The sequence below is a fragment of the Caenorhabditis briggsae genome (assembly GCF_000004555.2).
Source record: "Caenorhabditis briggsae complete genome, chrV, whole genome shotgun sequence".
Lineage (NCBI taxonomy): Eukaryota > Metazoa > Nematoda > Chromadorea > Rhabditida > Rhabditidae > Caenorhabditis > Caenorhabditis briggsae.
The window spans coordinates 13,611,765-13,626,699 of NC_013488.2; the positions used below are offsets into that span (position 1 = coordinate 13,611,765).

Here is a 14,935-nt window from a genome sequence, read left to right on the forward strand (position 1 = left end):
TGGAGGTATGGGGAATCGAACCCCAGACTTCTCCCATGCGAAGGGAGCGCTCTACCCCTGAGCTATACCCCCGCTGATTTCTTTTCTCTAAAAAATCGTGAGATTTTTTTCTATTCCATCAACGTCACTTTTTTACCGATAAGGCGTTCTAGCGAGAAGAGATGGCGGGAAATTCAAATACAGTTTTAGAAAAAGTTCGAATTACGGTCAGATATGTCAAATTTTTGGTTAAATATCAGTCGAAATATCTAGTTCTGTATCAGCTTTGTATCTTTTGTATCAGCTTTGTATCATTTTCTCTTTTCCATTACCGTAAACTCTCATAGAAGGCCATCCAAACCACCAACGTTGAACCAGTATATCTCATCTAAAATATATCAAAAGTGGTCAACTGACAAAATGTTTATCATAATATCAGCTATATTTAGTCAATTGACCAATTTTTGATATCTTTCACGGGAACCGAGATATATAAGCTTAGAATTAATAGTTTGGGTGACCTTCTATTAGATTATTTACGGTATGTTCTAGTCACACGAACAGTTTTTTAACTAGTTTTTTGCTATTTCCATGTCACTATTTTTGAAAAAAAAAACATTTCTTGTATTTTAAATAGATTTCTTGTATTTTAAACTGCAGTTGAATTCCAAATATTTTCTATATTCATATGCTCTACAAATTCTGGTAATTGTCCTTTGCAATCGGAATTCAGAATAACAGATTATGATGTTTTTCCATATAACTAATTCCTCGTTCATTCTGGAAGATACTTGTTGGTCTGGAATCCGTGTTCTTTTCTACTAATTCTTTTTGTTCCCCACCCTCTCTATCAATTCTGGCGAATGTCATAAAACTAAGATTATTATAAGTCTCTCCTTCACGGATTCAACCAAACCAAAATATATATGATTCTGCATGTGGTGTCTCTGGCAAAATGTTCTATTATTCAATTGTTATGCATTTTTTCTCCAGTGAGCATCATCACCGGGCGGTCGGCGCCCTTTTCAAAAAAATTTTTCCGTCTGATTCCCGAAATGTATCTACTTGAATGATTTCCTCTATTCTTTCTTTTTGAGACCGAAAAATAGCGGATGACCAATCATCCGATCCTCCTCCTCCATGCGCGTAGACGTTGCTCCTTTCAGCCACATGAGTGATCAGAATGATCAGAAAAATTCCACACGTCTTCTGAATCTGGCAGGAGCGTCAAAGTAGAACGCTGTCAGTCACACTGCCGCTTTTTATTACGTTCTCTTTTTGCAGAAATCAAAAAATGCATATCTAGAATGTATTGTATCCTTGAAAGTACAAATCTCCAATTGTTTCTTTCTCACACTGCTCCCCAAATCTTCTTTTCTTGTTCCATTCTTGTTCAAAAACAATATTGGAGCATCTGATGTTCGATGGATTAGTCAATAGAAGGATTTTCAATAAAAAAAAGTGAGGGAAGAAAAAAGGGAGAGCAAAAGGAAGAGTTGTTGCTCTCAAGTCGAAAAAGATTGAAAACTTGCTCGAGAGGAAGAAATTCATTCTTCTTCTTCGTTTCGCGTTTCAGTTGTGTCCAGAAATGAATCAAAAAGGAAAAAAAGTTGTGTACGAAGTACAAATGTATTCCATTTGAACTCGTCCAGCTATTCAGGATTCTTTACCTTAGATAGTGTGTAAGAACTTTTGGGCTCAATTATCTCGATTACTGTAAAAATTAACATAAATTTTTCAACTGATGAAATATTAATCATATTATCACCAATATTTTATCAGTTAACACATTTTTTATATCTTTCACAGGAACGGAGATAATTGAGCTCAAAGTTGACGGTTTGGGTGGGCTTCTATTAGTCCAGGAGATACGGTAAGTTATCGTAAAACCTTTTTAGAAGGGTCGACCCTTCTATTAGAGAGGCCCTTCAATTACAGCGACCCTTCTATTTTTCTGGCAATTTTTTCCAAACATTTTCGGTAAATTCTCGTTCAAAATGCATGAAAATTCATCAATTAATTCAGCAAGTTTTTCAAAACTCTGTATCCAACAAATTTCTGTAAAGTTTCGGAATTTCCGGAATATTTTTCACCGAAAACGTACAAAAGTTATTAACTTCAAACAACAGGTTTTGAAGAGGGTTTCTTCTCAGACGGCCCTTCTATTAGAGCAGCCCTTCTAATACAGGTTTTACGATAGTTTTTGAAGTCATCTCTTCGTTAAGGCAGTAATTTTGACATTTAAAAATAACGCTATATTTTTAAGATGGTTTACCACTCTAATAATACTCTTTTGCTTATCAAACTTCGTCATTCAGTCAATAGCTTTTTTCTAGTTTCAAATTTTCCATTTCCTGCAATTGCATTTTCCTTATACGCCCCAAAATGTTATATTCTTCCGGACCATATTCATTATGGTTCTTCAAAATGTCGAATATCCTTCCTCATTGTTTTATTTCAGTTCCGTCAAGGTGCCTTTCAGAAAGTGTATCCCCGACTTTTGAATGGGTCAATTGCCCCTATTCCATAATAGTTCTCTATTTCTTCTTCATCTTCTCCTTCCACTACTTTTCCCTTTTCCTTCATACGGTGATGATGAACAAAATCGTGGAACACATGGACAAAACACATACGAATTGCTTTCCTACACCACCACCACACCATCATCACCACGGCAATTATGCCCTCGCTCCCAGCTTCTTCTTCTCCTTTTCTTCCCCTTTTCGTTTCTTTTTGTCTTTTTTTGTCTTCAGGAGATACATTCAGGAGCCACAGAGTATGTAGTCAAAATGATTTTATGTGATTTACATACTCGAGAGATTAACCAGTCCCTATCATATTTTTCTTTAGAGATTAGTGCTTAATGACACTAAACATTTTTTTCTGAACACTTTTCATCTTTGACAACTCAAACAGACGGCGTGGGTTGGTGATGGTGGTGTCAGGCAGACCATTTCACTTCACTGAACTTTATTTATTCAAATTTTCAAAAAAAAAAAGAAGAGGAGGCATCATTCTTCTGTTTTCCAGTCTCTTATTTTTGATCCGATGACGTCGTAAAGTAACGGTGTTCATAGGAATAATTGATAACCGATGAGATTTTCTTCTTCATAAAATTGTGAGAACAGAGATGGGAGGTCCCTGAAGGATGGAAGAAGTGTTCCCACGCTCAGATTGAAGTTCGTTAGAATACACCAATTTTAGATGTTCAGCTAATTGAGTATTTGATAATTTCTAATTCCAATTACAGTATCTTCTGGACAATTCTCTCCCTTACCCAAATGCAATTTTATGGTTGAAGGAGGCGAGACAGCAAAAATTTCGGGGGCAGTTCGGGAGCCGAAATCGCGTCGCGCTTATGACCATCGGTCGTCAGGCGCCTTCGCGCCCCCGTAGCTCAGCCGGTAGCGGCGCTGTACCCCTGAGCTGCCTGTCACGAGTTCAACCCCTCATGGGGGTTCTCTATGCAAAATATCAGGAAAACTTTTTTTGGTGTCTGGCCTCCTTTGATTTCATCTTTTGATTTAGATTTAAAAAACGTTTTTTCGAGTTCAACCGAATTCTATTTTAATCCGAGAACAATTGTCAATTGAATAAACATTTTTGTTTCAAATGCTAGTTAACAAGCCCTTTTCAGTCTTCTTTCTCATCTAATTACAATTTTTGAAGTTCTATTTGAGTCTAATGCAGGCGTGGTCAGAGAATTTATTTTTTGGAGAATTAGATCATCAAATTCTGAAATAAAATCTTTGAGCAAAATCTTTGAACTTCTTTTTTCAAGAGGGTCCTTCTATTTCTTCTACCATTTTTTTCGAAATTTTAAAGCCAAAAATTTGGAAAATTCTCGTTCAAAATTCATAAACGTCTATTACATCAAAATTGAGCGTTTTAAAAAAGTTTTTGTGAAATTTCGGAATCTTCGGAATTATTTCCACAGAAAAATATTGAATTCAAACAACTTATTTTAGTCTTTTTTTTTAAATAGTCTTTTTATTATCTTGACCCTTTAATTTTCCAAGCCCCTCCCCTCGGGGATCCTTCTAATTGAGATGCCCTTCTATTAAAGGGCAATTAAAGGGAATCGAGATAATTGAACTCAAAGTTGGCGGTTTGGAGAGCTTCTATTATTGGAAATACAGTAGTCGGATATCCGATTCTCCGACTCCGACCAAGTCAAGTTCATCTAAAACTAACGAAATTTCATTCTGACTGATTTCTTGGAGATCAATGTTTGTAAAATCACACCTTGCCTCTTTTTTCTTTTCTTCGGCGAAAATTGAATTGCGTTGGTGTTCATGTGTTTTTTGCCTTTTTGGACTGCATATATTTTTTATGAATCAGTCAAAAGTTTTATTTTTCTGGTCTAAACTCATTTAACTAATTCTACGAAAGAACACAACTTCCATGAAAGAAAAAATTATTTTTTATCTTTCTGGACCATCTTTTGCCTTTGCTCTTCCCAATTACAGATTGATTCGTCACTGCCCCCTTCTCCTCCTCTGTTTTTTTCTTTTCTTTTTCTTCCAAATTGATAATTGATGAGTGGCGTAAAAAAGAAGAGCATGTATGTGAGATTTGCATGGATGAATGTGTTTTGTGTGTGTTTGTATTCCATTCTTCTTTTTTTTTCTTCTCCTTTCATCAACATATATCTGTTCTTCTTCCAAGAAACTTTCATTTTCAATGAAATTCATTGTTCCAGATTTATCCTTTTCTTTCTTCATCATTTTTCGCAATTTTAAAGGTTAATCCAAATCTCTGCGTTTTTTGAGATTTGCCGAGATAAAAGTGACAATAAGATCATTGTTCATCTTTTGCTCTTACATGGTTTGGAAATATTCCAGTAAAATTTTAGTAAAATGAAAAATTGTTTCCGATAGTTTACGAAGTTGTAATAGCATTTTTTTTTTGAAAAATAGGTCAAGAAGAAGCTAGGGTGTGAAATGAACCTACTTTTTTCGAAAATTTTGTACAGAACTGCTCATTTTACTGCACATTGAATCTGTTATACTTTTCCGTTAGGACGCTAGCAAGTTTTCAAAGTTTGAATATCATGATGCCAGAGTTTGAAAGGCAATCTATAATTTTTGGAACACATTTTCAAATAATTAATTTTAAAAAAAATCACCAGCCGCATACCTGTCGGTTATCAAACTGTTATACCGTACTTCCTCTAACATCAGCCTACCTAAATTGTCAACGTTGAGCGCATATATTTCATTTCCTGTAAAAGTTGTCAAAAAGTGGGCAACTGACAAAATGTTTATCATAAAATCATCAATATTTTATCAGTTGAAACATTATTGAAATCTTTCCCAGAAACCGAGATGAATTGGCTCAAAGTTGAATCTTTGGGAGGTCGTTCTATTAAAGTGTTTACATTATCCTTCGGTGGTCGAACCGTCACGAGCCCAAACTGCTCGCCGAGATACAGATTCAAAATATTGACTCCGGAATATTGGATTGCCACCCAATGTAATATGATTTTCTGAAGTTTTTGTCATGAAAAATGTTCTTTGTCTTGTTTGACGAATCATAAACGAATAAAAATTCTGGAAAATTGTATTTTCTGATTCCAAGAATTTCCCACTCAAAAGAATTATTATGAAAATGACCCCAATGGATAGGAAATTATTCTGAAAATTGTGGTATTTAGCATATGCAAAATATTCATATGACTCTACATGAAATCCAAAACATTGGAATTTTCAGTTGATCAAAAATATACCGAAAAGTACTTGAAAACATAAATAATTTGACCTCAAAAATATGATTCAGCTTCCTTTCTCCTGTACTTTTTCTATTTTCGAACCTCACTGACTAGTTAAATACTTTAATTCCGAATCCTTCTTTTTTCACATTCCGAATAAAATTGACCCTCCCATCCCAACAACAACAAAAAACGTAACGCCCAATTTAGACTGGAACCTCTCACCAAAGTGAACGTCTTCTGCAAATTATGCGCACATATTTTTTCTGGTGTCCACCATCCCCAGATGCTCCTCCTCTAGTCCCTTTTTGTCCCCCTACCACCCCATCTCAGAGTTCGTTTATGCTCCCCGTCTCGCTGCTCTTTCTTTTTTCTTCTTCTCGTATTTTGAGACTCCGCCCATTCTATCTCTCTCCGTTTTTCTTTATTTAGTAAAAAGAAAAATGGATATAGGTAGAAGACATGAGAAGAGAAGACATTCATACTTTTGAATTTCAACTTTCGAAAGATAAGAATCTCTTCTAGACAAATCTAGACATAGTTTTCCCTTTGCACTTTGGTTTTTCTTTTTTCAAAGACTCATCTCCTCAATCATTGGACCCTTGGGGCGCCGATGAGTTGAATATTCAATTCGTGAGAAATTTATAAATCATCTGGCTGACTGGCAGAGATTCTTCTATTCATCAATCTCAAATGCACTTTTATTCCTTTTCTTGACTTTTCAGTTTTTACTCCTTTTTGTTTCTTATTGGCTCCAAAAAATCCAAAATTTACAGGTGATCCTGGACCATTAAAATGGAGGCCGGTGAGACATGGAATGTCTCCCTTGAATGGCCTCCACCCAACCTCACGACCACCTCCGAACCTCCTGAATCGACATCTGGAAGTGGGATTCCGCTGAACTATGCTGGACTCTTTCTTATTGTTATTCCACTCATCACTCTGCTCGGAAACCTTCTGGTTCGTTTAAATATTTTTGAACTCTCTAGGAAATTGTTGGTTGAGCTAAAATATCCACGCCTTTTTAAAGGTCAGACTAGTTTAAAAATGATTTGATTCCAAGAAAAATAGAATCGAAAAACCAAAATTTCATGTTATTAAGGTCGTATTTTTTCAGGTTTAGAATGCCAAGTTGATGTGTAGAAAACAGAAACACAAATATCTGAAATGTTAAAGTGATGTGTCTAGGTAACCTTTATAAATCACACTTTTAGAGTAGGTTGAGACTTCCAGAAGCATCTAGAAAGGGGCATTCCAGTCTAGAACTCTGAAACTAATAGTAAAACAAGAATTCAAAAATCAAAACCGTAAAGTGTGCATTTCTGATGCCAGCTGACTCATTTTGTCCAATTAAATTCGAATTTGTAGTGTAGGTCTGCATTTTTAATGGTTAGGCTAAAGATGGTTGCACCCCCGTTTTTCCGAAAAAATAACAAATTGAAAACAAATTAAAATTGTTGAATATATAAAATTTACATGAATGATTCAGATACATTTGATCATTTGATATTGTTCATTAGTGGTGGGATTAGGGGTTTACCGGAAACCATAGAGGGCCACCCAAACCTATAACTTTGAGCCTATATATCTCGGTACCTGTGAAAGATGTAAACAAGTAGACAACTAACAAAATGTTTATCATAATATCAAAAATCTTTTGTCAGTTGATCAATTTCTAATATCTTTTACAGAAACCGAGATACATAGGCTTCAAATTGACAGTTCGGATTTCAAGAATTACCGTAAACTGTAATAAAAGGACACACAAACCTCTAACTCTGAGCTCATATATCTCGGTTCCTGTGAAAGATATAAAAAAGCGGTCCACTGATAAATTATTTATCATAATGTCAAAAATACTTTATCAGTTTAATACTTTTTGATATCTTTTACAGGAACCGAGATATATAAGCTCAAAATGAACGGTTTGGGTGACACTCTAAGCTTACGGTGGTATCGGCATAACTCATCCCTTTTCTTTGGAGCAAAGCTTTCTCAGTATCAGTGAAAAGATGCAATTTTAAAACTACAATTTTTAAAAACTCAATCAAAATTCGCTATCCGGGTCCTTATTAAACAAAAACTGAAACTGCAATATCAGAGAAATTTGAAAAAAATACGAAAAGCTAGTTTTAACCTGAAAGATTCAAAAAAAGTTTCAGGTAATCATTTCCGTCCTCCGCTACCGTGCCCTCCAATCAGCCATTAACTTCCTGATCCTCGGGCTGGCAGTGGCAGATCTTTTGGTTGCCATCATCGTTATGCCATATGCTGTGTATGTATATGTAAGTGATCAATTATATTTTCTTTTTTCTTCTGTGCCCCTGGCCTACCAGTAGTAGCAGTGTCTCCAATCTCCCTTTTCCTGAAGTGACGTGTTCTCTTCGTCCTGGGTTCCCCTCCCTACCTCTCCCCTTCTAACGAGGGGGACACACCCGAAAAAAGAAAGAGACATCAGCGACCAAGGCAGTAATTTGTTGAGTGTCTCACAAGAGCTCCCGAGCTTTGCTCAAACCGATTCATGGATGTTTTGTGGCGGCGGCCGTTGCCACGTCATAAATCAGGGTTACCATCCAGGGGACATGCACCAGTACTATATAATTTCGTACATATGTCCAAAATGAAAAAAAAACGGCAAAAAGAACTTCAGAAGAGAGACAGAACATGAGTTTTTGTTGATGTAATCCCCTGACAGCTATCACATAACTCCATTGACTGACAGAGTGCCAAACGATACTTCTTTGTTAGGTTTCTAGGTTTTGAATTCACAAAAAGGAGAAGGCGTGATGATGGATGGTGTATGTGTAGATGTGACGTGGAAGAAGCAGGAAGAAATTCGGAAAAACGGACGAGGAGAGAAGTGTCAAATTGGATACGCTTCGCACGTTTATTTTATTTATTGCCTTCTGAGATCCACCACGCAGCGGGGTGGCGTCTGACTTCAACGTCTTCTCAAGTTGATTAAAACGAAAAAAAAGCAAGGGGTCGCAATGGTCCATTGGGAAAATGTTGCTTTAAAATGAAGGGCATGGTCAAATGAATTTTCGCTCCTTTTTTGCAGGTCACCAATGGAGACTGGTATTTGGGAAACTTGATGTGTGACGTCTACATGGCTTCGGATGTGTGTTGCAGTACAGCTTCAATTCTACTCCTCGCGGTTATTTCATTCGATCGGTGGGTTTTGATGCACTCAAGTCTTCTGAAAAAGTGTCCAAGTGCGGGGAAATCAAATTAACAAGATATCCAGAAAACTGAAACTTCCAAGAAACTAAACTAGAGATTTCCGGAATTATTTTCAAACATATGGATGGTTGGGCCGGACCGGCTCGGCCAGCCTAAAATAACCTACTGAATGTTTGACTTTTCAAAGGTGTCCAATTTCACTATTGAGAAGGGGTAATTCAAAGACACACTAACATATGTATTTAAAAATTCAAATAAAAAAAAATCAAATTCTATTAAGAGAATTAGGAACTGAATCCCTAACTTTGACAGTTTTCATTTATGTCCATCTTGGAAAATGATGATTCACTTTGAATCTTGAAAATCATGAAATGCAAGTTTTTTTCCAAAATTATAATTTTCAGATACCGAGCTGTATCCCTTCCGATTCAATATTCTAGACAATCTCAAAACGTGAAGCGCGTATGGTACGTGATTGCTGCTATCTGGCTAGTTAGTCTTACTTTGGCCAGTCCGATGGTATTTGGTATGTCCCATGAAAACCTTCATTCCTTTAATTTTCTTATGTTTCAGGTGTAAATGTCCGGCCTCCAGACGCAAATCCGTTTGAATGTCGCTTCTATAACGCCGAATTCTCAATTCTGAGTTCTTTCATTTCGTTTGTGGTTCCTTGTTTTTTAGGTAGTTCTCCGTTACTCAGTCGGGGTTGTCTAAAACTATTTTTGTTACAGTACTTTTTGTCTATATTCGAATCATAATTGCGTTGAAAAAGCGAGAGAAGGCAGCAAAAATGCGACGGGAGAAGAACACAATTGCTCATGGATTAACGTGGGACTCTGGGATCAGTTTTAAAAAATACAGGAAATTTTTAGAATGAGACCAGATACCGGAGATGAGCAAGTGGAAGAAGAAGCTGCTGGAAGAATTGTTGCAGGACCAGGTTAGTGAAGGTTTTAAAAATTGATAGATATACGAAAAAGTTTTCCTAGATCCTGATTTTTGAGGTTTCAGTAGCTTTTAAAGTAGCAAGTTTGTGATTTTTATCTTCAAGATTTTACTAATCTTTAAGCTTTTACTAACTAGTATACAGTGGCGCATAATTACCCGTGACTAAAGTTTGTACCGGCATAAAATTTGAGTGAAGCGTTGTAATAGGCTCAAGTTACTTGTCAAAGTTGCTTCATCTCATGAAAATCATCAAGAAACATTGCCATTTTCATCTTTAGACCATCAAAACAATACCTATACTTAAGGAATCGCTTTGAAAGTTTCAGTAGCTTTGAATCAAACGGAAAATTACATTTTTACTAATTTTCGTACTTCCAAGATACTTATGTCTAAATATATACCCGTTTTTATCAGTCCGGGTAATTGTGCGCCACCCGTTGATTTAACTTTTCTAACTGATTATGATCCAAAACCTCTATTCTGCTTACCGTAATCTTATTGTACTGCTTTTTGTGCAGCCAAAAAAAAAAACTTTCTGTGATTCTTGTCCTTACTTCTTCTAGTAGATCAGATAATTATGTCTTTATACACCCTGTCCTTTGCGTCCTTTACGTAATTATCTTCCCTTTTTTGTTTTTTTTTTCAACCTAATCAACTTCTCCCTATTTAGATAGACTAAACAAATCTTACTTTTATCAGTTATTTTTTCCCTCAAAACTCACCCAGAGAACGTTCTGAAAGTTTTTAAGTCTGTATGAATTTATCAGTTTCATTCAAAAACATTCCTTTCCCTAGTAATACATTTTCTCACCCAAAACCGATATCCACGTGTTTCGTGGTTTCCAGTTGTGAACGTCATGATGGCTGCACTTCCATCGATGACTCGTCGGATGAGACAATTCGAAAGACACCGTCGTGCCATTGAACTCGCAGGTGAAGAAGAGTGGGAGGAGGAGGACGAGCTGGACGTGATGGACGAGTGTTGTGGGGGTGACGATGCTGCCGACGACGACGACGACTATCATGCCGACGATGGTCAAGGCGTCGTCGAAGCGTCGGCACCTCGAACGACCTCAATGCTCCGTCGGATCATCAATGCGGCGTCCGTCGGAACGACAAGCTCCGCGGCTCCGAGTGTTGTTTCCGCGTCTGGCATGCCCGCCTTCTTCGCGAAAAACGTGTCAACCACCTCTCCTTCTTCTTCTTCGTGTGCTCGTGCAACTACTACCACTACTTCTGCAACTTCGAAGGCATCCAATGCTCAGCCACCTCTTCCTTTGCTCCTCAGTATGTCGGAAATATATCGATGTCATTATCACTCTATCTATCTACAGCACTGATGCGTTTACTGTTACTCTCTCTTTCTCGGTCTCTCTGTGCACTTCTTCAACTTCTACCACCACTATTCACTGCATCGATTGTGTTTCTGATGCTTCTCTCACCTATCACAAGCACGTTTTGCATGATTTAATAGACTTGAATTATTATGCGAAATGTTGAGTTGCGATTCTCACTATTAGTTTTAAAAAACATACTTGTAAACTGTGCCCTACCATAGTTTCTTCAACATTTATAATTTCCAGATCAACTAAGTTGGATATGATAGAGCTTGGCAAGTACTACTAACTGATAATATTCAAAAAACTGTATCTTGCCAATGAACAAAGTTACAAGCTATGAAGCTGTAACCGCGTATCTCAGACGGTTTTTGGTTTGTAACTTTGTTCATAGACAAGGTACAGTATTTCATATAGTATCAATTTGTAGTCACAGGTAAAATGCGAACGGGTCCGTTACGGAAGCTTCGCGTTCGCGCGCGGTTGAAATAGGAACCGCATACGGACCGCACGCGAACGCGGAGCGTCCGTAACGGATTGTTCGCGAATCACCTGTGGTATTAATCAAGTTCTAGCATATCCATTTTATTGGTTCCAAAAAATCGATTCTAAAACAAACCATGGCAGGTACCGGTTTACAAATGTAAAAAAAAAGAAAGGTTGCGGTGATTTCTGAAACAGGGCATGAGCTATTCAGGAAACGACTCAGCTTGAGCATCAATGGGATTGCGTTTAGCATGAAATATCTATTGGGATATACTTCTATAATATCTTGAAATTCAACTTTTGATTTCAGATGAACGGGAATTCGGAAACAGTTCTACGCCGAGATCAAGTATTGAATCACTTTCGGAAAATGTTCATGTGATAACGAATGATTTCGTATCAGAAAACTGTACAACAATGTCCAGGTACTCATTTTTAAAATAAACTCTTGAAAACAGCTCATCTTCAGAAGATCTTCATACGGAGATGATTCCCAGCCAACGTCTTCACAAACGTCATCTGGAGACGGCCGAAACTTCCATATCAAAGGACAAAAAAGGTTCAGAAATCTGTCTAGAAACTATTCCACAAAGCACCATAGAAAAGTTGTGAAAGTGGATAGAAGTAATTCTAGAAGCAACTCTAGATCAGCGTCGATGTGAGTGTGTTGTAAGAAGTGTTTTAGTTTATTTCATTTGGTTTTTTCAGAACCAACCAGCCTGATGAGGCATTGATTCCTTCAATCATCAGAACAATCTCAAGAAGGAGTCCGAGATTATTCAGGAGGGATAAATCAGACATGAAGAAGCATTCCATGATTCTGGCAAATCCAATCACAGAGTCTCCAAAAGAATATCGAAGAGTCTCAATGCCAATCCGACCAACCAACTCTCAAACAGAAACCGAAACTATTTCTGCTTCTCGAGATATGGACTACCTTCCAACGACGACGTTGAGCAGAAGTACGACGGCAAATAGTGAGATTGATGTTGAATTTTGATGAAAATATATGTGAATAATTTAGGTGCAGAACTCCTTGGATCTCCAGATGAGATTGCCAACTTTCCCGCGTTGATCACTGAAACTGTTCTAGAAGACGTTCTTGCTGAAACAAAAGAAGGGAGCATGATGCAACCAACTGTCAGCTTTGCCTTGACTGTTCGAGAAATGGAGGGAAACGAATTGAACAATCTGAAAGGATGCGGTGTAGAGCCGAATCGCCGGGTGTCTCAAGTTGATCCTCCACTTGCAATTCAGATTTTGACACGACCTAGTTTGCCAAGTAAGTTGAAGGACTTATAAGAATACTCGAAATCTCACCCTTTTTTGCAGATCTTGACCTCCAACGAATGGATTCAATTGGCACTACATGCTCATCAAAAACACGTGCAGATAGCTTGAGGTCCGTCGACTCGAAAGGCTCAAAGAAGAGCAGTCGAAATGGAATTGCAGTGAAGTTGGTGAAGAGGGCAATTAAACATGAGCATAGTTTGAAGAGAAAGGTGAGTATACATTTTTTGAATGAAAATAGCGGGCCTTTCATAGTTTCAGGTTTCCAAAGCTCAACGAAAAGAAAAGCGAGCCACGAAGACATTGGGAGTGGTTGTAGGAGTCTTTCTTGTATGCTGGGTACCATTCTTTGTTATCAATATTCTGAACGCCGTTTGCATCCTTCTCGAAAGAGAGTCTTGTCAGGTTAGTGTCACCCAGAAAAAGATGAGCAAATATAAATTTTTTCCAGGTTGGATATGATCTATTCTTCTACTGCACCTGGATCGGTTACATGAACTCTTTCATGAATCCTATCATCTACACAATCTTCAACACGGAATTCCGTCGTGCTTTCAAATCCATCCTATTTGGTCGCGACTCCACACGCCATCATTTCAGCAACAAGCAGGCGCATGTATAACCTTTTCTTCTCTACTTTTTTTATTCCATGGGTGTTCATTCTGGGTCATCGGGTCAACAAAAAAAATCTCGAGATTGAAAATGATTGATCTCACTTTTTAAACTTTGTGTAATGTGTCAAAACTTACTAGAACTATATTGTCGTCTATGTACAAACTTGCATTTATATTGCAAAAGAAACTTTTGGGTTTTAATAAATTGTCTAGTATTTTCGCATGTTTTTTCATTTTCAGAAAAAAATTTTTATTCATTGGATTTCAATTACGATTTCAAGAACTGTGAGGAAACGAAAAAATACATTTTGAATAGATCAGTTGGTTCAACAATAATTTATTTATAATGTTAGGGTTCTGAGTCAGGATTTTCTTAACCTGCGTGGTCCACCAAGCTCCGATATTTAGAACTTCAGTTGTCAGCTTCTATCCGATGGGCTTCAGCTTTGGGATCCTTCGTCAGAAAGTTCATTGTTCCAAGATCCTTGAAGCCTTTGCTACCGCGACAAAGACCATTCAACATTTTTCTCACTTTGCATGAATTGTCTGATTTCAGTTCCAGGAATTGAGAAAAAAACGGCGGCAGCTCCAGCTCCAGCAGCTCCAGCTCCAGCTCCAGCTCTAGCTCCAGCTCCAGCTCCAGCTCCAGCTCCAGCTCCAGCTCTAGCTCCAGCTCCAGCTCCAGCTCCAGCTCCTCCCGGGCTCCAGCACCCGGGCTCCAGCACCCGGACTCCAGGACCCGGATCCCTCCCTCGATTCCTCTTCTCTGGAGCCCAGAGAAGGAGAAAACTGATTCTTCATTTCATTTCCTTACTCCTTTATAGTACTCTCCCTCTGGTCAATGGGCCTTGGGTCACAGGTTTCTAAACCAATTCACGTATTTTTTAAAGGTGGGGAGACAAGAAAAAAATAATGTTCTCGAAATTCCGTCTGAATATGCCCCTCGAGGAGTTGAGCTAGCATGGGCGCGGATTGAGAGTGCGGCGCCGCTACCGACTGAGCCACGCGGGGAAAAAGGCAGCCGGCGCCCGATTGCATACATAAAGGCGAGGACGCCGGCTGTACGCAGAGTGGCATTAAGCGTTGTACACCGTGACGGTAGAATGCATACTCTAGCTACAAAAAAACTACGAAAAATCTCCTGTCCCCCCACCTTTAACACGTTTTTTTTATAATTTTAAAAGTTTCTATAATTAAAAAAAAAATGTTTGCCACTTGGATTTCTTTCATTCACAATTTTTTTTCACCACGTTTACATAATAATTGAATATTCGGTGGTACCAGGGATGAGAACTCGGAAAATGAGAACTGCTACATGCGAGAACTAGACAAATAAGAACTCGTTTTCCGGCTCTAATTTCAGGCTCAGGATCCAACCTTTTTGAAAA

General features: G+C 37.9%; 2 protein-coding genes and 1 non-coding gene across 3 annotated transcripts; 2 read left to right on the forward strand and 1 right to left on the reverse strand.

Annotated features, from left to right (window-relative positions):
- Positions 1–72, reverse strand: CBG28337. The gene has a single exon. It is a non-coding gene (tRNA).
- Positions 73–1,567: 1,495 nt separating this feature from the next.
- On the forward strand, positions 1,568–1,621 carry CBG27195 (the record flags this gene model as incomplete). The annotated part of the gene is made up of 1 exon (XM_045238008.1): positions 1,568–1,621. The coding sequence occupies one exon, from the start codon at positions 1,568–1,570 to the stop codon at positions 1,619–1,621; it is 54 nt and encodes a 17-aa protein (XP_045100217.1).
- A 4,863-nt stretch (positions 1,622–6,484) lies between these two features.
- Positions 6,485–13,555, forward strand: Cbr-dop-2 (the record flags this gene model as incomplete). Its single annotated transcript, XM_002637535.2, has 15 exons — positions 6,485–6,649; positions 7,852–7,974; positions 8,751–8,863; positions 9,277–9,398; positions 9,446–9,553; positions 9,604–9,700; positions 9,745–9,812; positions 10,667–11,107; positions 11,954–12,068; positions 12,113–12,301; positions 12,352–12,620; positions 12,668–12,925; positions 12,976–13,145; positions 13,189–13,338; positions 13,385–13,555. The coding sequence occupies 15 exons, from the start codon at positions 6,485–6,487 to the stop codon at positions 13,553–13,555; spliced, it is 2,559 nt and encodes an 852-aa protein (XP_002637581.2).
- Positions 13,556–14,935: the final 1,380 nt, after the last annotated feature.